Source organism: Zasmidium cellare (assembly GCF_010093935.1).
Source record: "Zasmidium cellare ATCC 36951 unplaced genomic scaffold M409scaffold_25, whole genome shotgun sequence".
In the NCBI taxonomy this organism is placed as follows: domain Eukaryota; kingdom Fungi; phylum Ascomycota; class Dothideomycetes; order Mycosphaerellales; family Mycosphaerellaceae; genus Zasmidium; species Zasmidium cellare.
The window spans coordinates 446894-471903 of NW_022986969.1; the positions used below are offsets into that span (position 1 = coordinate 446894).

At 54.5% G+C, this 25010-nt stretch overlaps 8 protein-coding genes across 8 annotated transcripts; 2 read left to right on the top strand and 6 right to left on the bottom strand.

The window, feature by feature from the left end:
* Window positions 1-94: 94 nt before the first annotated feature.
* Window positions 95-727, bottom strand: M409DRAFT_56507 (uncharacterized protein; the record flags this gene model as incomplete). The annotated part of the gene is made up of 2 exons (XM_033813314.1): window positions 95-571; window positions 626-727. The coding sequence occupies 2 exons, from the start codon at window positions 725-727 to the stop codon at window positions 95-97; spliced, it is 579 nt and encodes a 192-aa protein (XP_033665586.1).
* Window positions 728-1246: 519 nt separating this feature from the next.
* M409DRAFT_25091 (uncharacterized protein) lies at window positions 1247-3546 on the bottom strand (the record flags this gene model as incomplete). Its single annotated transcript, XM_033807538.1, has 12 exons — window positions 1247-1271; window positions 1323-1440; window positions 1503-1604; window positions 1661-1675; window positions 1739-1813; window positions 1872-2123; window positions 2178-2493; window positions 2544-2615; window positions 2671-2715; window positions 2781-2920; window positions 2976-3030; window positions 3106-3546. 12 exons carry the CDS (start codon window positions 3544-3546, stop codon window positions 1247-1249), a joined length of 1656 nt encoding a protein of 551 aa, XP_033665587.1.
* Window positions 3547-5081: 1535 nt separating this feature from the next.
* M409DRAFT_67804 (uncharacterized protein) lies at window positions 5082-7274 on the top strand (the record flags this gene model as incomplete). Its single annotated transcript, XM_033817557.1, has 1 exon — window positions 5082-7274. The coding sequence occupies one exon, from the start codon at window positions 5082-5084 to the stop codon at window positions 7272-7274; it is 2193 nt and encodes a 730-aa protein (XP_033665588.1).
* Window positions 7275-9341: 2067 nt separating this feature from the next.
* On the bottom strand, window positions 9342-11995 carry M409DRAFT_67805 (uncharacterized protein; the record flags this gene model as incomplete). Its single annotated transcript, XM_033817558.1, has 3 exons — window positions 9342-9803; window positions 9853-11015; window positions 11968-11995. 3 exons carry the CDS (start codon window positions 11993-11995, stop codon window positions 9342-9344), a joined length of 1653 nt encoding a protein of 550 aa, XP_033665589.1.
* A 1114-nt stretch (window positions 11996-13109) lies between these two features.
* Window positions 13110-14705, bottom strand: M409DRAFT_67806 (uncharacterized protein; the record flags this gene model as incomplete). Its single annotated transcript, XM_033817559.1, has 1 exon — window positions 13110-14705. The coding sequence occupies one exon, from the start codon at window positions 14703-14705 to the stop codon at window positions 13110-13112; it is 1596 nt and encodes a 531-aa protein (XP_033665590.1).
* A 1449-nt stretch (window positions 14706-16154) lies between these two features.
* On the bottom strand, window positions 16155-18407 carry M409DRAFT_67807 (carbohydrate-binding module family 21 protein; the record flags this gene model as incomplete). The annotated part of the gene is made up of 2 exons (XM_033817560.1): window positions 16155-16508; window positions 16581-18407. 2 exons carry the CDS (start codon window positions 18405-18407, stop codon window positions 16155-16157), a joined length of 2181 nt encoding a protein of 726 aa, XP_033665591.1.
* Window positions 18408-18565: 158 nt separating this feature from the next.
* On the bottom strand, window positions 18566-19585 carry M409DRAFT_56513 (uncharacterized protein; the record flags this gene model as incomplete). Its single annotated transcript, XM_033813315.1, has 2 exons — window positions 18566-19171; window positions 19226-19585. The coding sequence occupies 2 exons, from the start codon at window positions 19583-19585 to the stop codon at window positions 18566-18568; spliced, it is 966 nt and encodes a 321-aa protein (XP_033665592.1).
* A 5089-nt stretch (window positions 19586-24674) lies between these two features.
* On the top strand, window positions 24675-24908 carry M409DRAFT_33717 (uncharacterized protein; the record flags this gene model as incomplete). The annotated part of the gene is made up of 1 exon (XM_033810302.1): window positions 24675-24908. A coding segment is annotated over one exon (234 nt), but the record flags the coding sequence as incomplete, so codon positions are not given.
* Between the last annotated feature and the right edge of the window lie 102 nt (window positions 24909-25010).

Consider the following 25010-nt stretch of genomic DNA (forward strand, 5'->3'; position numbering starts at 1 on the left):
GACCAGGGCTCTTCGTCCACTGTCCGTACTGTCGTTGCACCTCGCCAACAACCTGATCCCACAATCTTCTCAGTGGCCCGACAGCGCTCAGACGCTACCATGCCGACGCCTTCTTTCCGACGAACAGAACGACTATCATCGCAGCCCAGATGCGAAACGCGGTCTTGAAAGGCTTGAAGCAGTCTCCCTGCTTGACAGGACCCGGCAAGATGTCGAGGCACATGACCCAAGCAACAGCCATCGCTGTACCACATAAGAATGCTCCACCGTGAGGTACTGCCAGCAGACAGACAGCGTATGGGATGACGGGCAGCAGCTGCTGAATGCGCTTCGCGATTCCAGAGGCCTGCTCGACGATAGGGGCTTGGTGCTCGCAAATCTTGATGATGAGATAGGTGCTGAGCCCGTAGAGAAGGCAGGTAGGCGCCATTGCGACGAAAGCCTTCGATGTTCTTGGGAAGTGAAGGCCGAGGTATGCACCGAGGAAGATGCCGAAGACGAGTCCTGTGAGAGCCCACATGACCTGGTCGGCCCATGGTTGCTGATGAGCATGGTCGGACTCGCCATTTGGCTAAACTCGTCAGTACTGGCGCTTTTGTTTCAGAGATTGTCGCAGTCCAGATACCTTACCACCACCAGCTTGCTGAGCCTCGACATCGGGAGCACCCTGCGGCTCGACGGGTATGTTGACCTTGCGGTAGAATCTGACCGGTATGTTGAGCGCCATGTTGGTGTGAGATTTGAGGGCTTTGGATTTCCGCAACTTTTGAGCAGCTTCGGAGGTGGGAAGACTTTCGCAGCAAGGGATTGCAACTTCCAAAGCGGGAAGTGGGCGGGGCCAGCGACGCCAAGACTCACATGTCATCGGTGGAATCCCGGCATGAAAGTCCCAGTCCGCATCCGTCTCTTTTGTTCTTTCTGGACGTTGTACCGAAGGTGAAAAGGAGAGACAAAAAGCAAAGAGAAGTCGATGTCCAGGTCTGGGCCCAACTCGCAAGTGAAATAAAAAGGGCACATAATAAAGTTCTCAAAGTCGTACTCACCATGCGACAAGTCCCCTGATTGCTATTGATATTTAAACTTTTTGCGAGCATCTTATATGCGTGAGGTAGAGTAATGGGCTTTTCGTACCCTCATTGCGTCGGTGCCTCGTGGGAAGCGTTGCCAGATCAGTTCATTACTCACCAGCACCAGCAGTATTGCCTTGATCCGTCGGTAAAGCTCTCAATTCCAAGCCAACGAGGCCCTAGTACGGGCTGAACTTCGACATTCTGTTCATACTGTCAGCTGCTAGATCACCTGGAAGCGAGGGATGTACATACTTGCGCAGCCTCTCACCATACTTGTAGAACAGGAACGGAACAGGTGCCAGTGCGAGTGCCAGGAAAGCCAACAAGCTAGACGCCCAAGGCACATCAAGATTGTGGAACATCGGTGCAGCTAAAGATCACGAATTTGTTAGCTTCGTCACGTTACGGCTATTACTTGGACAATGGACTGACCGAACATCGGAAAGCCAGCACCAGCGATGGATCTCGCGAACGTGTTTGCGGCCATTGCTGAGCCTGCAAGGGCAAGATAGACGTCGATGATGTAGTTGAGCCCTACCAGAAATGAGAAACTTGGCCATGTAATATGTGTGTCGATTGTTTCAACCAACCTTGCAAGAAGATGACTTTCCGGACCAGCAGTATTAGTCTATTGATTATCTCGGGGAGTTCTGATTTCGTTGACTTACGGGCGATGCCGGCACCTATGGGAGCTGCGGCTATAATCTGCGGCCAGGGACTGATTGAGGGGAACGATGTCCAGCCTGTACAGCAGAACATGTTAGTCAAACGCAGTGACGATAGACGAAGATGGATACGTACCAAACCAAAAGAGGCCGATTGGGAGAACGAACGCTCCAACCATAATGCTGAGAAGCCGTTCCTCGGGAGGTACTTTTCCTTCGCGACGATGGATTGATCCGTAATGGATCTTGATAAACCAGGCATTGAAGCCAAGGCCAAGTACCGAGCCAATGCTGAAAGAGATGTATGGCAGTCCGCCAACGCCTTCATTCCATCCGCGTTGTTCCTGAAACGAGATTGGAAACGATTCGAAGGTGAGATACAAGAGACCTGTATTGCTCGTCAGACGCTGGACCTACAATCGTTCATTAAATCGAAACGTACCGTATACCAGTGACAGGTACAGAGTCATCAAAAACAGAACTGGCTCCTGCACAAGCATGATGCATGGCGTAGTAAGGTATTTGGTGATGACCTCTTTCGCGGTGACCTGTGTCTCGTCGATTTTGGCATGGATTGCCCAGTTCTTCATCTCGAATCGGCGACGCTTTGCACGCTGTTGTAAGAGAACAGGAGCGTAAGTCTCTGGAACGATATGGAGGGCTATCAGACCAAATAGAGCTGCCATTATCAAGGTGATCCAAGCGGTCCACCGCCAGCCGAGATATGAGTCGGTGATAAAGCCTCCGATGAATGGGGCCTGGTTGATGTCAGTGACCATGAGTATGCTTGCAAGATCCTCTTACTTACGAGACTTGGGCTCACGAACAAAGAGGCACTATAAAGGCACATGGCAATGCCGCGCGTGACAGGGTCCCAGATCTTGTACATTGTCAGCGCAACTGGACAGTGTCTTGGTTTAGTGCAGTGTGCTTACATCTCCCAAGAGGCCAGGCAGGATGACGAGTGGCGAAACGGCAAACTGTACACTGAGATCAGCACTCGTAGGAAGACATGTGAACCGACATCAAGCCATGCAAAACGTACGACACCTCCAAAGAATCGGCAGACCATGATAGTCTGAAGGTTCTGTGCAACAGCAACAGGGATCTCGAATATCGCAAAAACCGCATAGGCCGAGAACATTGGGATTTTTCGACCAAGCAGCTCGGTGCTCGGTCCCCAAACTAGTAGAGCGTTAGATATGTCGAATACGTTAAGGCGGTTGACGGTAGTACGGACGCAAAGGACCAACGATGAACCCAGCAAGAAATAGTGAAGTGCCCAAGGTGGTGACCTAAAAAGACAATTTAGCCAAGTCTAACATGTGTCGAAGCTGTCGCCCGTCTGAATGTCGAGCTCTCATACGCACCTCAGTACTAACACCGAATTCTTTGGCGGTCGCCGTAGTCGCAGTGCTGAAAATGGAGGACGCAAAAGTACAAACAAACGCCATCATGCTTGCGGTGCAGGTAATAAGCCACTTCCGCCATCTTGGCCAATTCTGAGGATTCTCCGCATCTTCGGGGCCGTCCCATTCCACTAGGTTCGGGTCTGTGGTTGCGCTGGTATTGTCTGGCACTCTTGTCTCAGGGGTTGTGGTTTCTGCTTGCCGATTGTCGAGGGATGGCTCACTACTCTTCTCGAGCTTTTCGCTGGTATCGTCTTCAGCAAGTCGGGGGACGGGGCTAGTCGAGTGTGGTATTCCTGCATCGGGCTCTGGGTCCCATTCTTTTGTGGTGTGCAACGAGGCGGTACTGACGACAGGCGCCAGGTCGCTACGAAGTGTGGTAGTATGCTGTGTGTCAGCCATAACTCGATTCAAATGGACTTCGCGAGCAGAGTGAGAGATTTGCGAGAAGTGTAAACCAGGATGAGTTGTTAAGAAGATGTCTTCTACAGATGTCAGAAAAATCTGACTAGTTGCGAGAGACTCAAAATGATGTCGAATCCTGACGGTGCTCGGTGCATCAGGTAACCACATTCAATACTTCGATAAAAGTGGCATGACGAGAGCGACATCATCAACAACTACGCAATGGTCATAGATGCGAGTTTGTGGATGGCTCCACGCCCACAACCAAGCGACTGAGCATCGAAAAGTCCTCGCCATGGACTATTCGGTGTCTGAGAAAGGCCGAAGTCAGACTTGACACGAACAGACGTCCTGGACGGACCGGCCGGCGAAGTTGATGTATCTCCGGCCGAGAGAAGGAGCTTTGGAGACATCTTCGGATGTGGAGCCTGGAGAGGCTCTGTAGAGAACTGCACGCTGCCGAACGCCAATGAAGGAACGCAGCTTTTCCAGTTCTTGGCTGCAGAGACTCTGTATAAATCTGCGTACAACAAGACCTTGTCTGATGGGCTGTCAGCAGGACATATGTTCGGGAAGAGGAAGAGGTGACGTTGAAAGACATATGGCCCGTGCGTCAGCACTAAGATGAGCGACCTCTCTTGGACGCTTCAGACTTGGACCGTATACACCTCAATCGCACAGCCTTGTCACTGGTCGATAATGGATCCTTTGGGCTGGAGTGTCGTCGAACTGACGCTGAGAAGCAGTTTTTGTCGGTCGAGTCGGACGATGAGGGCAGCATGAGTAAAAGTATCTCCGAAGTCGCCTCGCAAGAGCCGACAGTCCCGTACGAGTGGAAAACCAACTCTCGTCCGACAACGTCTCCAACGCCTTTCTGCCTCACTCAACCGACCCAGCTCATGCGGTGACAAAGACATTCATCATCCTGGACGTGTCACCGAGTGGTCTGCCTGCACACGCAAACGCGAACCCGCTCGATCCCTGCACAACGAAGCAAAGTCTTCCGTCCGCTCCAGCCATCAAGCGTCTCGAAGCCTGAGAACTTCGTCCAGGTCTACGGCAACCATTTCCTCTGGGGCATCGCGGACGCGACGCAGACCAGCAATCTTCTCAATCGACTTTTGTCTCTTTTGCCCCTGGTTCTCGCGTGGCTTGCCGCCAGTCAACCTTGCTTGGATTCATGATGTCGTTCTGAGCTGAGCAGTTGGACAAAACCCGCGCTACATATTTGGCAGATCAGCGCACGTCTCGTGTATGAGTCAACTGAATCCTTGTATACACGATCTCATGGCCTGTGCCGACGTCGGACTTGTGTTCATTTAGAACCTCTGGTGCTTCCTACCCATTTTACGACTGCTCTCGCCTTATCAGATCCGAGTCGGACCCGAACATCTTTAGCCATCAAGTCTTTGGACATACACAACCCCACGCTTCTCGGTCGGTTCTATCGCCTGCGGAAGGGTTCCACTATTGCCCGGAGCGAGGGTGCAAGCATCGGCGTACCTCGCAAGTCATCGCCATCCACATTCAGCATGCAATCAAGGAGTGCAGCGCAGCGCGATGGCGTGCGCAAACGGCCCCGTAAGATCTGGTCGTGCCTCGAGTGTAGGCGCAAGAAGCTCCAATGCGATCATGGCTTACCTGCGTGCGGTCGATGTACGCGGGCGGGCTCTGCTGCCAACTGCGTCTATGCTACCGTAACTCCAACAACCTCCGACTCAAACAACGCTCGAGCAACTTCGGATCAGATTACCGTCGTTGAGGGTAGTAGACGTCCAGGTGCAACTAATCAGCCTGGTCGGACTGTTGATTCTGAACTGTTGTCTCGGTTGGAGTCCTTGGAAGAAAAACTTTGGAGCTTCCAGACATCCCCAAGTTTACAGAGCGTGCAGCGCACACGACAGACAGATGGATCTGGTCAGCTACCTTCACCTGAGGGAACAAACGAAGATACCGACACAGTCGCGGGCGGTGCTATCGACACAACGCATATACTACTGCGTGGCTCTGCCTTTCGAACCAAGTTCAATGGCAATACTTGCACAGTCACTCTGGCTGAGCACGTCCCAGGAATCAATACGTTCAAGAAGGACGCACTGGCCACCTTCCCAGCTTTCGATCAAGTCCAGCAATATCTCAACAAGACAGAGAACCGTACAACCTTGACACCGTTCAAGCCTGACCTAAGTCCCGATGAAAATGTTAAAGTACTACTCCCGCCACAAGCAGAGGCGGATCGGCTGGTACGCATATACAAGGAGAGCTTCGACTACATTTATCCTATTTTGCATGGCCCAACGTTTGATGCATCATATGCCCAGCTGTGGTCCGGCACAGACGAGGTAGACACACGATTTGTGGCTGTGGTGATACTCATCATTGCCATTTCCGACTGCTTGACGTCGACCCCATTCACCTCAACAGCCTCGACAGGACAGGTATCGCGCGCCAAAGCCACACTGATCCTAGACACAGTTGAGCAATGGGTCCACCACAAGGTGTATCAATATGAGTCGATACTCGACTTCCAGATCCAATTCTTGCTTCTTTTGGGGCGGCAGCTCAACGGCAAGAGAAACAAGCGCACATGGGCCAATGCTGGTGGTGTGGTTCGCACATTCATGTGTACGGGCATGCATCGCGACCCTGATGAGCTGGCTCGAGAGACCACTGATGTTGACCGGATGATGCGACGACGGCTATGGGCGGCCGCGATCGAGTTTGAGTTGCAAGCCGCTTTCGAGCATGGTATGCCTGCTTGCCCTTGGGCCGTTCACAGTGACATTGGCCCTCCTCTCAACGTTAATGACGATGACTGTGAGAACGTTCTGCCGCTCAGTTCATTCACAAAGACCTCATTCCTCGCGGTCTCGTGGAAATCACTCAACCTTCGACACCAGCTTTGCTCTACCCTCAACGACATGAACAGCGCGATGACGCCTCACAGTAGAGCAGTCACCTACACCGACACACTGAAGCAACTCCACCAGGCATGCCCCAAGTGGGACACCGTCGAAGCCGCAGCAGCCCGCGCTCTCCTCTGCATTAACATCCACCAATTCATCCTCGCAATCCATGAACAGCAACTCCTCAACTCCACCTCCTCGGTCGAAAAACAACTCTCCCGCATGATCATGGTCGACAGCGCCACACAAATGCTCGACGCCCACAAAGCCGCCCGCGACAGCGGCAGCGACCTCGTCGAACTCCTCTACAACGACCACATGCGCGCCGCGCTCTCCATCTGCCACGCCTACATCACCGCTGACCCGCTCGCCGACCGCTTCCTCATCTCCGCCATCGACCATACCATCAGCCGGGTCATGGACAACGCCATCGCAATGTACACGGAGAAAGTCATGCGTTTCGGCGGCAGCAAGCTCGACCTGTGGTACATCTGCGCCGCGGACGGCCTGATGAAAGCCACTGCGGAACCCACGCAACGCGCGACGTTCGTACAGAGAGCCGTGGATCATTTTACTCGGCCGTTCTATCGGCTCATGGCTCTCACGCGCGATCCGATGCTCTCGTCGATTGCACAGCAGGCGGGTGGTGCTGCTAGTAATGAGCAGATTTTGCCTTTGGTTCCGCGACCGGATGATACGATTGCGAGTGAACGGCTGGAGGATATGTCTTTGCCTGGGTTTGGGGAGTTGGCGGAGTGGACGTTTGATGACTTTTCGTTTGATCCGAACGATTTTTTGGATTTGGGGAATCAGATGTAGGCTGTTTATGATGGCTGATGATATGGGGTGGCTTTTTGCTGGGGTTCGGGCTTGTGTGATGATTTGCGTGATACCTCTGTTCGAAGTAGATTGTGCGTATGATGTGGGCTCATTAGGTCGTACCTCACTCCTAGATTGGATGTTGACGGCAGCGTGGAACGATATCTCAATATCTCAACATCTCAACCTTCACCGCCTGGTGTTCCACCTCTCCTCTCTCACTGACAACTTGATGCTTCTACATGCGAAGAACAAACAAACAAGCGACGAGGAGGAGGAGGAGGCCGAGGTTCAGCATGGCGAGTATGGGGGAGAATTGCCATTGGGAGGCTTGGTAGGTTGCGAGGGAGAAGGGGAGGAGGAAAAGGACTGTGCCGGCTGTTTTGAGGAGGAGGGCGAGGACTATTGTCACTGTTAGACGAGGTGGATGTTTGTGATATGATGGTGGACTTACGATCGAACTCCACCACAAACGCCAGTACCCTCCTCCCAAACCCCTTCCCAGCCTCTCCTCGATCAACTCTCTCCCCCGTCTTCCCCCTCCCACTCCTCTGCAAAACCAACCTCGAAAGCACAGACACCCCAGCAACCGGAATCGCCACCACAAACCCTCCATACCCCCATCGTGACGTACTATTCTCAACCAACCTCTGCGCACCTGCCGGCCCAACAAAAGTCGTAAAGAATTCCGGACTCTGCGAAGCCACTTGTCTAGGCGGGCTCGTTGATGGCTATGTCGTGGGAGGCTTGACTTGGCCGGTAGGATCCACGGATATGGTATATCTCGAGCCGCGCCACGTGCATCTGCCGTGTTAGAGTCTCTGAGTTAGCATGATAAACTCCATCATCGTTCCCTTGCGAACCCGACCAGTATAGACAAGCGCAAGATAAACGGTATCCAAGAACGTGTCTCAAGAACTAGTAGTGATTGATTATACCTGTATAATTAGCTACCGACCACAAGGAGCCGCAGCACCAGCTCCCTCAAGTCTCTCCATGCGCTCGTTCAGCCCGCGACTGTAAGCCGATTCAGCCGAACCACAACAAAGATCAGTCTCTGAAGGAGGAGTATCCGGCCTGAGCGAGCTCTTCGCCGTTCCTCCCTTGGATGGCTCTTCGACCGCACAGGTCGATGTCGGCGGACAGTGCCTTCCTCTCTCGGCGCCGCTCGCTCAACCATTGGATAACTGTATGGGCGTTGTCGGTACTCGTCGGATCGGTCATGCAGCTCTCTCTCGGAATGATGTTGATAATACAACCAGCTCCCCATTCTTTTGTCGGCGATTCGCCTGTTGATCCGAACCAAGACGATCCAAGAAGCAGAAAAACAAAGACAGCACCATTGGTATCTCCATATGAAACCCATCTCAAAACACACACACACACACACACAAAAGTGATTTCCCTCCTCCCTTTTACCGGTTTTCCCCATCCATGGTCATGTCCGTTTTCTCCCATTTTTGGTATGGTTGTGTATCAGCTTTGGGTTGATGATGTCCGCCGATAGCCGCTCACGATGATGTTGGTGGTCTCTTAACAAAGGAAAAGCAAAAGGAGAAACAGCCGCAGGTCGTGTAAATGCATTTCAAGGCCCAGAGTATGCATGCATGCATGTAACGCGCGCGAACATCCATCCCGTAAGACTGGCTGGTGTAATACATTGATAAAACGCTTCGATCGCTCGCTCAAAACTGGCGCCTGGCCTGCGCTCGTAATCGGTAGGTGACAAATTGAAAGGTATGGGTCTGGGGTCGATGATGTCGGTTCGTGGATGGTTTGACTTGCTGGGGAGAAGCAGTCGAAACGAATCGAAGCCGCTAGCTGTACATTGGTGGTGCTTCCAGGCCTCGAGCCGTCCGGCAAAGCTCGCCTCTTCTCATGGATGAGGCGAGACTCGGACCAACCAGCCGCTGGGGTAGATATTATTGCCTTGGTTATCATTCTGAACCGTGTATGCAGAAGCGAAGAGGGTATCTCGATCGGCCGTTTCAAGAGAGCGCGAAGAGCCACTAGTGTCCATGGTACAAGAACCGTGAGCAGTCGTGTACAGCTTTGATGGGTCTATCATCAGAGGGCGACATCCAGCACGAGACTGACATCCTGAACCTGTGAACCAGCCAGATCGTACAAGACCGGGATCAGATCCAGAAGTTCGTTGTCGTGAGCGTCGCTGAACCAACTGCTGATTGGCACGGCATGTTGAGGATGGAAGATGTAGCTCGTCGGTGAGTTGTCGATGATGATCGTCTCCTTCAGATCGCGACCGATCTGACTCAGGTCCTTGACATAGTTGCCTTGGTGATTGTAGCAGCTCTCTCGGAACAACCGATGATGCACGACGCCGTGGATGTCCAGTTGGTCGAGCAGAGGATCGCCGTACTTCGAGACCGAAGCCGTGAACACCACCACCTCGTACAGTTCTCCAACTCGCTTGAGGAACTGATCCACGCCAGGTCGTTTTATGACATACACGTTGTGGTACTGTCCCTCAATCTCCACGGGTATCGTGAAGTCGGCTTGGTGGAGTATCTGCGAAACATTAAACGGCGTTACGTGATAGTCAGCGAGGAATGCTTACCTTGAAACTGCTGTGTACCAGCGTCTCATCGAGATCCAATACCAAGCACTTCCGCCCGCGATGCTCTGGTCGCACTGGAGGTAGCAACCACTTACCGGATTGCTCAGGAGTAGACACAAGTGAAGTGTCATGGCTCGCGCCAGTGCTATCGCCGGAGCCTTGATGTGACTGCGGCAAAGGCGGTGGCGGCGGTAGTGAACCAGTGCTGTAGCCCTGTTGAGATTCCTCGGTCTGGTGCTGGTGCTGCTCCTCGTCGATTTGCTGGGCTTCCTTTTCGGATAAAGGTAGCTTGTCGGACATTTCAATATCCTCATCTAGCTGCTTTTGCTCGGGAGTTCGATCGAAGATCGGCTGGTCTTCTTGCTGTGGGACGGTCGGCGTGGGCGCCTGGACTTGCACAGATGGATTCGCCGGATCTGTGTCGACAGGTCCATCCGATGGGCCGGATGTGACAATGTTCGGCAAGCCTGACGATCCATCTGCACTTTGCGCAACGCCAGATGAATTGGCGGTCGCAGTCGCCAGCGAGCCTCCAGGATGATTCGGCTCAAGCTTGTCGACGGCGCCATCACTGGGCTGTGACTTTTCAGCGTCTGCACCCTCCTTCCGTGATTCAACCTTGGATCCATCTGCGAGAAGTTGCTTCTGCGTTGATTTCTCGTCGATCACTTCTTTCGAGTCCTGGGTCGTGCTGGTGTCCGCGGTGCCGACATTCTGTGGGTTCCGGGGCTGCTGTGCTCGCGTAGGTTGGGTCTTGGTGGCGGGTTTCGCGGGCTGAGCTGCGTCTTGCTGTCCAGTTTCTTGAACAGTGTCGGAAGAGCCACAACAGTTCAGAAATGCCAACAATCCGCCCTTCTTCTTCGGCCTCTCTTGCTCAGCTGAGGGCGCTTGTGGCGCCTTTTCGCTTTCCTGATCTTTCCGCTTGCTGCCCTTCTTTATGCTCCGTCTTGAACCTCGACCTATGCTCTCCGACCGCTCTTGTGGACTCGATGATTGCTGGGCAGATGTTGGCTGCTCGGGAATTGGCAAAGCTGTCGCGTCCGATGGGTTGGGCTGACCGCTAGATGCAGCATTGGGCACACTGTTCCAGTCCTGAGTCAGCTGCACTTCACGCGACGATGTCCTAGGTGGCGGTACGAACGCCTGAGAGGGTGTGGAAGAGCCTGTAAACATGTATCAGCATTGGGTCCTGCCCGTCAATCGCGCGCCTTCCAATTCCACCGCCCTCCCCATGCCACGTGCAGACATGTGCAGGGCACGCTGTTTCCATCGCCGCATGACAACGTACCTTGTTCGGTCCCTCCAGCGGCGGGCTGGACGCCCTGTTGGCTCATGGGGGGTGTTCAAAGCTCCGGCGGAGCATGTACCTCGATCGCTGACGGCGTCGCGGTGGAGACGGAGCGGAGGTGCGTGTGGTGCTGCGCGGCGGTGTGCGCGGACGGTGAGGTCTAGCGACGGTGTAGTGGAGAGTGCGACAGCGATCGGGTGGTGAGCAGATGCCGGGGATGCAGCGCGATGGAGCGAGGTGAGGTCTGTATCGAAGGCAGGCTGGGCAGGGTGCTTCCGGTTCGCGAAGCGGCTGTGCAAAAGGTGTGGCAGTCGCGCCTGCTGTGAGAGGCAGCTGTGGCGAAGGCTAATGGGGGTTGCGTGGTCGAGCAGCACCCGCTGGGCGTCGGAGCAGGTTTCGCGCAGGTCGCAGTCGCAGACAGACAGACAGACAGACAGACTCAATCGCCGGCCGCAGATGAGGTCGAGGAGCAGGCAAGCAAGCAGCAGCACGCCTCCACAGCAGCAGCGCAGCAGCGGCGGACCAGCCCAGGTGCAGCAGAGGTGGCTTGAGCGCTTCTTGCTCTCATCTCCGTACCCGCCAGAGCGCCCACCCCCGTCGCCCAATCGCAGCGCGCCTGCCGTTTCTGTCGCCGCCGCCCGCCCTTGCCTGTACAACAACCACGTTGTTCTTCACCACATGGACGGCTGCCAGCATCGCTGCTCCGCGCTGCTCTTTCCCACTCTCTGCCCGCGTCCAGCATCCATGCGTGCGCTGCCCGCTTTCCTCCCCTTCCCACATGTGCTCCGGCTGCCGCTGGGACTCGCCACGCGCGATCCACCCGCAGCTTGTAATCAAGGTTTCAACGGAAGCCATCGTTGCGCCTTGCTCGGAAAGGTTAGATCTGCCGGCCCAGCCTAATCCCATTGGCAGCCAGGTGGACCTCTCTCCGATTATGCATTTCATCTTCCTTCATCAGATATCCATCAGCACGCATTCTCGCTCACCTTGATTACACCATCATTTGGGAATCATGAGTGCGTCTGCAGCTTCTAGGGGATTGTACAGGCCAGACATTCCACATCTGACTGCCATTGGCCCCGATGCCGATTTGAAGCTTGGAAGCTGCATGAAGCTACGGTATGCCGGCATCGCTCCTCGTGGGACGTCAGGTCAATGCTAGATATCACAACCTTCTTGACTCATTGACACGAGCACCTCTTGTATAACGAACTGGTGCGTTGGTACAGATAGCACGAGCAGTGTACCCATCCACAGACATGGCTCGTCCTGAATACACACGTCCGCGAATGCACATGAATCAGGTGTCACCGAGTGAATGATCTTGATGCACGACAGATGCTAACATATGCACCTCTCGCCCATTGTGGACTGTCAATCCTACAATGCCTTCTTCTGCGTCCTATGAACCCTTCCAGGAATCGGGGAGATATTTGGGCATCTTCTTGCGCTTGCTGAGCTCTTGATGGATGTAAGGACACCACAAAGGCTGAACAGGCAAGCTCGAGTGGAAGAAATAGCAAGAAGGTAGCAGTCTCAATAGGTCGCCTCTATCGTCTTCGAACAGTTGGAAAATCACCTCAGAGGAAGGCGGAGTGTGAAGGGAGGAGGCCAAATGGGTGGCTGTCTTCACCTGGATGGAAATGAGAAAACAATGAGACTGCATCACTGCCCACGATAGCACCCTCATCTCTCTGATCAAGTTCACAGAAACGTCTTGACTGCTTTTGATGGAGCATTAGACAGCATGCTTCAAGAACATGATCCACGAAACGTCCTTAGGCTGCCACGAATGCTTCGCCAGCCAGCTACTACATTGGACATAATCAGACATACACCATAACTAGAAGGCGAAGCCACCAGCAATTTTTGAAGAGTTTGGCTGCACCATTCCATTCGTCCCTGCCTCATGTAAAGTGCTTGACGAACTCTATACTTAGTTCGACATCCTCACCCTACCCTCCACAACTCACAATCTTCCCTTCCCACCACTCTCCCTCCACACCCTCTCAACAGCAGCCCGTCCCGCCCTCCTCCCAAAAACACCCCCAGCCGTCAATCCACTCCCACCCGGATAATTCCCATAAAACAGCCCACCCACCATCTCCCCAGCACAATACAACCCCTCAATCTCCGACCCATCCTCCCTCACCACCGCCGCATTCTCCGGATTGATCTTCACACCTCCAAACGTAAACGTAATCCCCGACGTGACCTTCACCGCCAGGAACGGCGGCTCCCGAATCGGCAACGCCCAATTCGACTTCGCCAGTTCAAGTTTCTTAGTGTTAGACTGCGTCGAAAGCCCATCCCTTACCGCCGGATTCAGCTTCACACCCGGGTTCTCCCTCCCAAACGCCGCAACAGCCGCATTATACTCCCCAATCGTCCTCACGAACCCCTCCCTATCCCTCAACCCCTCCCCCTCCAACTTCCCCGCCAACTCCTCCAAACTCCCCGCCCACGTCTTCCTCACAATCTCATCCCGATACTCCTCCTTCCGCAACCACCCCTGCCCCTCCCGATCCCACACCTGCCACGCCACACCACCAGGCTGCTCCAGAATCGCGCGCCCAAACTTCGCATACGTATAATTCCTCAAATCAACCCCTTCATCCACGAACCTCCTCCCCTCGGAGTTCAGCATCAAGCCTAAAGGATACCCAGACTTGGTGAACTCATTCGTCTTCTCCCGATCACCCCCTTCCCTCGGCGAATCCGCATCCCAAGCGACAGAATGACACCCCGTCGGACTGAAATCGCCCACGCGCTGCGCGCCCAGACGAATCGCTTCGAGGAGCATATCCCCCGTATTATACGGCGTGCCCCTCGTATGCGCCAACTCCCACCCCTTCCCCATCCACTCGCCCCTAAGCTTCGGACTCGCCTCAAACCCCCCAGCACAGAGAACCACAGCCTTCGCCTTCAACTGCACAACCGCCCCATCCTTCCCCACAATCTCCACTCCTCCCACCCGCCCCTCCCCATCAACAAGCACCCTCCTCGCCCCCGTCTCATACCACACCGAACACCCCACCTTCTCCACGGCTTTCAAAAGAGCCCTGATAAGCCCCTTTCCCCCCTCCTCCACAGTCAAACACAACCCGCCCCAGAACTTCCACCTTCCTTCAACTTCATACGCCTGCCGTCGGAAACTCAACCACCACTCCACCCCACCCACCTCCTTCAACCACCGCACCGTGTCCAGACTCTCCCTGACCAAAAATGCTCCAAGAGTAGGATCACTCCGTCTCCCCGTAACGCGCTCCAAATCCCCCAGAAACTCCGCCTCGGAATACGCGGGGAGGTCGATCTTGTTTTTCATCTCCTCATCGACATTCGACACGAGCGGGAGGAGGTCCGCCAGGCCATTATGGGCGGTCCGGTAGGCTGCTGCGGTGAAGTATCCGTTGCCGCCCGCCCAGCTGGAGGGGGCTTTGTCGATGAGGAGGATCTTGGGGGATGGGCTGGCAGAAGAAGTGGATGTCGCGGCAGAGAGGGCTGTGGAGAGCGCCGCGGCGCCGGTGCCGACGATGATGATATCCCAGGTTTGATCTGAGGCCATGACGATGGAAGCGTGGCTTCAGTCCTGTTTTCTTTTCTCAATATGTAGCTTCCAGGTCTTGATGTGAGATATTGTTCTTAAAAAGTGGCGAGAACTTTTGGGTATAGAATTCAGGAAGCTGGAGGAGGTAGGTGTATGTAGATGAAGAGAAAAGGATCGCGATACTTCTCATATCAACTGGTCATTATTATTATTTGGGAGGAGGAGCGTGAACCCACTAATTTGATGCCGTATACCCGATCTTCTCTCCCCCCGAATTCCTAACATTTATCCATGGATGGATTGGACGGGCGCTCACCCTCCACGGCATTCATCCATTTCAGCCGACATCGGCAGACCCGAAGGACGGGAGGAGGTGAAGTCAAGTCCACTCCACTCCCACCAGAACCTGGGGAAGAACAAGAATGGACCGAACGCCGAAGTTCTCGCGCAACTAAACGAAAACAAACTCCACTTTCATTCTCAGCACAGACGAGAGCGGAAAAAAGATAGCGTCGATGCAAACACGTCTCAAGTGCGTGGGCCAGCAGGGGCTATATTCCAACCTCCCCCATCCTCGTCCCTGGCAGACCACCGCAATGAGAGTCGATGAGGAAGAAGATAAAGCGGACGATGAGATAGTAGTTGATGATGAGACGACAGTACTCCATTCCCCATACTTCATGCAGCCAGCCAGCAAGCAAGCAAATGAACAGCCCCAACTTCCCACAGAATCGTGCACAGCAGATTCGGCAAGAAGAGCCCACTCCCTCAACAAAGTCCATCCCCATCCCATCCCATCAAAAACACCCCATCCCCATTCCCCTTCCCAAGCCCTAATCCCTATCCCCAGGCCCCAGACGTATGCACAGAAAAGTCCATCCACAACCCATCTCATCAAAGTCTTGCCAACACTTGGTATAGACTAGACGTGGGTGGAGAGTGAAGAAGTAGCAGCCCAAACAAACAACTTTTTCTGAAAAATGCAAAAATCAAAGCCAAACCCAAGTTTGTCCCAAAAAGAGGTCGATCTTGCCTGGGACTTTTCGGCGCACTGCCTTGTAGTCCACCGACAAAATGAAGAAAAAACGCAGGAATTACAAAAAGTCTCTCTCTCTCTCATCTATGCCGGAACGCCATGCCGTTTGTCAAAGCAAAAATTCCCATGTTGGAGCTGCTAGAAGTGCACCAAAAGAGTACAACACACATCTCGCTCGGTCAAACAAACCCCGCCCCTTGTTCGTCGCATCGTCGCAATGGTGATACATGTGATGATATGTATGCTGACTGCGGTGCAGACTTTGGGGGGAGGCGTCATTGACGGGAGCGAGCGAAAACATTCTTCTTCTTCGCTTAATCGTATATCGTAAAGTTCGTGATCGTAGCAACATCGCTGCGTGCTTCGTTTCGATGGTCGAGGTCGAGTGGAGGCGAAAGGCAGGAGGTCGTGACGATCAATGCCACGGCTTTTCAGCCATGGATTGCTGTAGGTGTAGGTGTGTCGGAAAGATATCCATCTCGATGGCTGTGGTAAGGATATCCAAAGCTGACGGGAGAGGCCGACCGAGCGCCCAATCCCTGACCTGTCATTGGGACAGGAGACTGAGAGCGCGACTTGAATGGCTCCAATGCCGGCGAGTGTGACATTCTCTCATTCGCGCCATCGAACTTGTCCTCGGGCGAGTTAGACCCGGATGAAGATGCCGATGTCGACGTGGATGGTATGTCATCTGCGCCGTCCGTTGTAGGAGGCTTTTCAGTGGCAGGAGCAGACCTGGGAGCGTTCAAAGGTGAGGTGACTCCCTTTCCAGATCCAGGAGTAAACTGAGAACATCGGTCAGCTTCGTGATGTCCTTAGACCTTGGTGGCGCTGGGGCTGGTGCGGGCGGAACCTACGTAACAGAATTTCTGCACAAGATCCTTGTATTGCTCAGACCCCATGGCGGGTCTGTCAGTGGTGATGGCATCCGGTCGCTCTGTCTTGGCGTCGACCTTGGCTGGTTCCGTGCGGTCGACAGGACCAAAGTAACTACCATTGGCCTGAGGTTTGGCGGCGATGGCGGCGTTCATAAGGCCACTCTGACGGCCAAGCTTATCCTGTGCGGTAGAAAGAGCCGCTGACAACGAGTTACCAAAGTCGTAACGGCTACCCAGACCATTGGTTGGAGCCGTTGGTGGGCCAGTTGCGAACATCGCTGGTCGCTTGGATTTGGTCTTGAGCTTGATGGAAGACTGAGGGTCACCCAAGAACTTGTCTGGCGAACCGAAGTGGTATGCAGCAGTAGTGTCGAGGCGTGACACAAAGTCATCGTCAACCGACTCGGGCCGGCCACGTGGACCAGTGTGCTTGCTGCGTGGGATGGCGTTGAGGGGACGTTGACCAAGTGGACTGCTCTGAATAGGCTTGTTGGTCCTCACTTTCTGCTCTGTCCTCTTGAAGTCGATTTGATAGTTTCTATCGTTGTTGTTGTCCCAGTACTCGGTGCCGCCGACGTTGTAGCGAATGCACAGCAACATGGTCTTGCTGTCGATGTTCGCCTGATCGGTGAGCTTGATGTGGAAGATGAAACGGTCGCAACCATCTTTTGGTGGGCTGCGGGGGTCGTTGTTGTACTCTGCCATGACTTCAGAAGTCGTCTTCCAGTAATCGAGAGTAAAGCGAACCACAACCAGTTTCTGGAAGGAGATGTTCCGAACCGCACAGACACCGACGAGGGTCGATTTGTCAGAAGACAAGAAGATACGTTCAACCCGCACAGGTTTCGCCTTTCGCTCGAAGGTGTCTTCAGGGAAATTGCCCACTCTGATATCCAATTCCGACTTCTTGGTCTCCTCGAAAGGAAACTCGGACTCGCTATCGTATGTTTCGACGGGTGAAGAACCGGCGCTGACAGCGATTGGCTTATCGACTTGCAGGAAGTGTCTGGTTTGGTTGTCGCTGTCGTTGAAGTGCACGGACTTGGAGTACGTCGGGGTGCCAGGCATGCTCGAATAACGCCGCCTGGATGACGGCCTCAATGCCGGCTTAACCAACTCGCCGGACTTCTTCCGTACCAGGGCAGGCTTGTTCATCGGGTTCTCATCTTCATCGCTGTCGTCCGACGTCTGCGTTGGCGAATCTGCAAAAGCCGCCTTCATGATGATCTTGGTCTCGGTCGACGATCTCGAGTGTGCAATCTTACGGGCTTCTTTCGTCAAGGCCGTCGGCGACGAAACCTGCGATACAGGCTCTGATGCCGTGCCTTGTTGGGCCAACTCGGTGCCAACCTTGTCAGGTGATCCTTCCCTCTGTTGAGGCAGGGCTCTGACTGCCTGCTGCAGCTGATCCCAGTTCTTTTCCAGTTCTCGACCACGCTCAGCGTTCGTCTCATCGCCATCTGAATTCTCCGAGGAATCGGGCGGCGAGATGACGGCACCAGTAGGGATTCGCAGTTGATTGACGGGCGGGGGTGACTGCCGCAGACTGGCAAAGTCATGTGCATCGACATTCGAATCGGCCGCATCGGTCGGGGTTGGGGGTGCGGCATCTGATTTGGTTATGGACGGCGACCGCCGATGCTTGTGCAGGTACGACGCCGACGAGTGTGAGCGCGGTGGCTGCGGCCTCGAGGAGACGGGTGACCGCGGGATGTCATCCTGATGATATGAGGAACTCCGGCTGATGACGGGGCTGTTCGACTTGGACGAGGCAGGCGACTGCTGTGACGGCGGGGTATATGGCATGTCGTCTGCCTCGCGGAATGAGGATCTGTAGGACGAGGAGGGCGAGAGCGGATCAGGCCGTCGCGGGCATTAAAGGGTGTCGTTGCAGTATTAACAAGACTGCATGTGCGGGCGGCATATGTCAGCGCGGGTTTCTTTGTCTGGACGATGAGATTCGATCAATGCCGCGATGGGCGATGGCGGCGGAATGCGGCAGGCAGCGGTGGTGTGATATGGGGGGATTGACTCACAGAAGGATACGACAAACAGCGTGCACAGTGCGATTGTGACGCTGCTGGCGGCGGTCCAAGAATTCGACAACAACAACAAGCGGCGTGAATAGGTAAGTAAGTTTTGGACGGGGCCGTCGACAGGTGCGTGCAGCTAGTCAAAGCCGCAACGACGCAACAACAACGGCGGGCGGCGGCGGCGGCGGAAGCGAAGAGGAGGAGGATGATGCAGAAGGTGCAGAGTGGCCTGACAGCGAGCAGACCAGACGCACACTTCTTGTTCGTCGTCGGCGACGTCGACTGCTGTGGAAAGCAGGATGTAGGTGAAGCGACCAAGGCCAGGCGCAGTGAGCGGCGCTTGCCAGGTAGTAGTAGTGCAGTGCAGTATTTCTCAACCTGTGCCCGGCAGCTCCTGCGGTGGGGTGGCGGCGATCTGTGTGCGTGCGAGCGTGTTGAGAATAATCCCGACCCTCCCGTCCAACAGCACACCACGACAACAATCCCAGGCAGGTGACAAAGGACTCGAGCCCCCAGCACGGTGAGGAGGGCGGCGGACTGGGGTATATCAAGTACGTATGTACAACACCAGACGTTCTAGAAGAGACGGACGTTGGGAGGGAGAGGGCAGACGATTGATGAGGGGCGGGCGGTCGAAACGAAGGACGGATGGCCTTGCTGCAGGCTCACCACGCTCTCTTGCTCAGCGTCGCTCTCAGCGTGCCTCAGCGTCCTCAGCGCGTGCTGCTGGTGTGTCGGATAGGCAGGCCCAGCATTTGCATTTGCATGGATGCAGTAGTCTGTCTGAGCCAAAGTGTTGGGCACGCCAAGCGGCCGCGAGATAGCGTTGCGCCTGGTGAGATACTTCGCAGGTACAAACCACTCCCCAGATGCCGCGCCACACCCAACGACTCCAACCGCACAAGATCGTCGCCGCGACAGCGCTGTCCTCGTCGCACCCGCCACACTCATATCAGCATCCCAACTCACTCCATCTCGTCGTTGTGAGACCGTCCGAGACTGTCTCTCGCAGTGACCTCACCCCAATCCACTTCTCCCACGGACCCGGCCAAGCATCACTTCCACCACCTCCCGGACACTGTGGACTGCGGCGCGTCACTGATACATGCAGATTTACTCGTCTCCCGCCATTCCTCTTCCCGGCAAGCGCGGCGTGATCGCAGAGGACAAGCTCTCGCATCCATCCCAGGCTGACTGCGGCTGCCAAACACCAAGAGCCCGTAGAAAGATATCTAAGCTGACACCGCCGCCCGCCGCGTACGGCATGATATGGGATGCTCCATCCTCCGTATTCCCTCAATTCCATCAACGCACGCGAGAAAGCCACAGCGACACCCGGGTTCGGCAACTGTTTCCTCATCGTGCCACCATGTCGTGACAGCAAGCGAGGAAACGCTTGGTCGAAGCCTCGCGCTGTCCCGTCTGATTCGCTGCACCGTTCGCCGCGCGGCAGCTCTGCCAAAGAGAAAATCTCTGTACATGCACCTCATCCCACTCCTCATTCGCGCTCAGCAACTCCTCGTAATAAGAGTAAGCTGCGCAGCGGTCCACCGCGGAGAGAGCAGCTCCCCATGGGCGCACATTGGGTCAAAGCCCGCCCCCATGTCGTCGACTTGTGCTTGTCGCTGTGCGAGGTATGGAGATTGGTGCTGCTGTGCTTGCGTTATCCTCACGCCATACGCTCTCCAAACCCAGGCCTCTCCGCGGAAGACTGCTCCAAGCAGAGCCAAGGGATTCCTGCTGCTGGCTCCATCAGCCGACGTACCCTATCGAACTGCTGAAGCTGCACCATGCTGCGTCCGTCTCTATCCTACTGGAGCTGCAGCGAATGTCCATCGTCCATCCTGCTCCAGGCAAGACGTCGGCTTTCGTGCCGGCTCGGGCAGCTTCGTGTTACCCGACTCGTTGAATCGCCGCTATTCCATGGAGAGGGCCTAAGTACATCGTCGATCATGGTTCGTTTGGGCAGACCAAGTTCCGTTTTTGATGAGTCGACTAGACCGGGATGCCTGTCTCACAAGCGCGTGCTCTTCCAACAAGATGCCCGCTTACCTAAATTCTGGGTGCTGCTGAGGCCGTGCGCGAATCTATCTCGGAATCAGATCCGATGGAGGACTCTTGGTCAAATTTGCACCCACCTCAACAACCGCGCCAGAGCGAAAAGCATCCACTTTCACGACGGTCTCCGAAAAGCGATGACCGCATGTGTGCGCAATAGTGCGAAGCGTGAGGCTTGCTGTCGCCGGCATGCAGCTTCAGTCATGAGATGTGGTCGGCGAGCTGTCGTTTGCTCCAAGCCATTCGTTTTCACTTCCCGCCAGACGTTCCCCGCGGACACGATCACCATCAAGCCATGAAACGTGGCACTCAAGTTCGGCCAGCGCCTCCGCAGCGGTCTCACGCCCGCCACCATTCAAAGTGCAGCATACCACGACCCCGACACGTCGCGACTCGCCACACCGTGCAAATTCCCAAACACGGCAGCTCGTTCAGGATGGGCGCGCAAGCCGCGCGCTCACCGCTCTCTTCTGGCAAACTTTAAATCTTGCCCCTCCAGGCTTCTCCAGGGCACAATGAATGCATCCACGCTTCACAAACGCGGGGAAGACGTGACAGGAGAGAGGGTTGGAATAGTCTTCCAGGCATGTCTCCAATCATACGCCTCGCATTGGATGACCACAGCGGTCCATCCACCGTCGTGTCAAGACAGATGCGGTTCCAGACCCTCGACCGTTGTCAACCATGAATACCAACAACGTGACTGACTGAAACAGCAGGTGAGTCCCTCCAGCTGTCTCACCAGGCAAGTTTCGGTGAGCGAGTTTGGTTGCGTTAAAACCGTCTGACTGCGAACCATCGTCACGTAACCGCGACAGTCTGAAGATACCAAAAGAAGAACGACGATCTACAAAAATCTCTTCGGCACCTCTCCTGACGGCGTCAAAGGAGCAAGACCTATTCTCGACGCGTCAGAAGAAGGGTAAAGCTTACCTTCCTATTCTCATCTCACCAACACACAAGTGTACCACAGAACAGACAGGAGTTGCACCGCCACAAGCGTCTCAGCGTCTCACGTCTTATCAAAGGTCTGGGAGCTACCGTTCCAAGTACCTCCGAAGTACCCAACGAGGATCCCTCTTCGCTCTCTCGACGTCTCGACCCTCAATGGCACCGCAGTTGACCCACAACGTCTACATAAGTCTGCCATGGGGTGCATTCGTTTGATTGGAGAGGGTCTTTCAACCAAGATACAATCTCCTACCAACCTCCACGTCGACTTGCGGTGGGTATGGGGATCTCCAGATGGCGATATCAAGACTTGCATACGGCGTCTATTCGGCGGCGCTCCTCAACACGATAGCATGCCAGTCTCAACAGGTTTTTACGTTTGGAAATGCGGAGAACCCAGCTTCTGTTACAAGCAGACCCTGTCTGGAGAAGGTCATATCGCAGGGGACTTTCACATGCCACTGCGATATGACATCTGGGGCGTCGCTTTTATTACTTGACATCAATCCTTTACTGATGTGAGCAGGGTGCGTGAGTGAGCACTATCAGATCATCAAACGTGCTACAGCAGCATGCACTCCGCAAATGTGATCAACATGGCGAGAACTGCTCGCAGTACCAGACACATCGCTCATCAAACACGTCCCTGTCATGAAACGTGCGGCAAGCGGCTGCGTCTTCACAGACTCTTGGTGTTCGTATCTTTTCAACCATTCGCACTTCAAATCCCCCCTCCCCCACGTCCACTTCCCTACAATCTCCTCATCAATATTCGACATGGCAAGACGGCTCCACGGGCCCTCAATATCCCCGCCCTACCTCTTCGGCCCGACTGCGAGATACCGTCAAGGTTGAGCGTGGTGGCAGCGGATAGCTCGGACACCAAGCAAGCGCCCGTATAACTTCAGACCCTACTTATAATAATACATTTCGAGAGGACAGCAGCAGGTTGATGAGTTAGAGGATCCTCGCTGACGAGAACAGATCTTCCTGCGGCAAGTCACGGCCATAATCGACCTGCATTCCATCAGTCAACAGTACAGAGGAATGCCCGTTGAGGTGACAAACCAACAAGACAGAGTGACAGCTGCCTACCTCTTCTGCATCTGCATCTGCACCCCAGACCGCCCGCATGCCTGTCTAGAGCGCCTACACGTAGGCCTTCGCAGCTTGCAATTTTGGTTGGGGAAAGCATACGGAGCTCTCACTGGCTTTGCTAAGACCAGCCAGGCTGCTTGCGCCATGGGGAGAGAACGAGACGTACAGATGTATCATTGTACCAGCAGCATGCCGTTGTCGGACCCTGATGATGAGAGGGTTCGTTGGTCTCGACCTAAAAATCTCCTGCTGTTGACCAGAAATGCGCAATGTTCACTGCAGTGCAGTTCATTGCCTCCTGTCGTTGCATCTCACTCGGTCTCCGATCTCCGAACGGCCAATCCGGGGGATTTTGACCACATTCCCAATTTCCGTTGAGGAGGAGGAGAAAGACAACGTCGCGTCGCAGATGCCCACCTCACGTACATTAGCAACAGGAGTGGGGTTTGCTCAAAGCCAAGTCTCCATGGTTGCTTGCAGACAGACAGACGTGGCTGGCCGATTTCCCACGCCCTGATTCGACGGTGCTTTGATGCGTGTGGTACGCCGAATCCCTGTGGCGTTGCGGCTGCGGCTTATGGCTTGCATGGTGCATATTGGAATCCTACTTCGCGGCGAGAGAGAGGATGTGGGAGAGAGCTTCTAGATGGCGACATTCTGTGGATGAGAGAGACGGTGTGAGCGTGTTTAAACTTAATGAGGAGATGGTTCACGGGTGTTGCACGAGAGAGATAGGTACGGAGATACAGGATGGGCGACTACAGTACTGATGGATGCAGGGTGCACATCGTCCTCATTATTCGAAGAGTACAAACGCGAGCAAGCAAGCAAGCTCCCGTCTGTTGGTTACATATCTCCAGAGTCCGTTTTCAGCAACGAACGACCTTGCCGTCTTGCCGTTCCCGCCACTTACTCTTTACTAGAACACAGGCCATGTAATCTACGCAGTGGTGAGAGATCTACTAGCACCACTCGTGTCTTTTCCACGACGAGGAGATCGCCTCTCTCCAATCTATATTTCCCGGCGCAGGGACTTTTCTTCGTTCTTGTGAGGAATGCAGGGAAACAGCTAATAACGATTCGAGACGCTCCTCGACTTACCGCGCTCGTGCATAAGGTGTAGAGATCGTATAGGGTACATATCTTTCTTTATGGCGTGGTTGAGACGAGTTTGTCATTGTTCAACCACGATGATGATGTTGATGACAGAGGTGGATGCAATTTGCGCGGGGTGCATTTTGTGGATGTGGTGGGCCGTGGAGATGCTGGAGTCGTTGTGGAGGACTTCACTCTATTCCAAGAGTGCATTCTTTCTCTGTTGTGCAAGCGAAGCAGCCGCACACTATTGCGATGATCCATTCTGCGGCATGTTGAGAGAGGTCTAGAAGTGTCGCTCGGTTGGTTCGGCTGGCTGAGGTGCAGCTTTCCAACCCCTCATTTTCAGGTTTTTGGTGAGGTGAGGTTGCGCGAGTGTTGATGCCTTAGGCATGAAAATTCCCTTCTCCGAGCACGTGAGAGGCTCAGCGGGAAGACGGGAGTTTATGCTGACGACCTTCGAGGTCTGTGCTTGTGATGTCAAGGATTGGACTTTCTTGTGATGATGGACTGGACTTTTGATGCTTCGATTTGTTGCAATTGTACATATTACGAACTCGATTAATTTCACGGCTATCACAGGAAGCTCCGTAATAACTGCACCGCGACTCAACGACACACCAATACTTCGATACCTTTGTACACAACCAAGACACGACTGGAACTCCCAGCAACAATGACCTCAATCCGCATGCTCGCCCGGACAACATCACGATTCCCAACCCTCCCAACACGAAAGACAGCACACCACAACCTCCTCCCATCGAGATCAACACCCCTCCTCCAACCCCACCGCCTTTCCTCCACCTCCTCCACAACCCCCACCCCACCCCCCTACCTCGACGACCGCGAACGCACCATCTTCACCAAACTCCTCACCGAACTCCACCCCACCTCCCTCGAAGTCCAAGACGTCTCCGGCGGGTGCGGCAGCATGTACGCGGTGGAGATCGCGTCGGACAAGTTCAAGGGGTTGACGCTGCTGAAGCAGCATCGGTTGGTCAAGGATGCTTTGGGCGAGGATGTCAAGCAGTGGCATGGGTTTCAGTTGAGGACGAAGGTGCCGGAGTGAAGTGATTGATGAGGAGCAGGGGGAGGATGGTGGATTTTGGTGGGGGGGAGATGGGAGGAGCGAGGGTGGATTCTACAATGAGGGGAGGGAAGGTTATGAGTC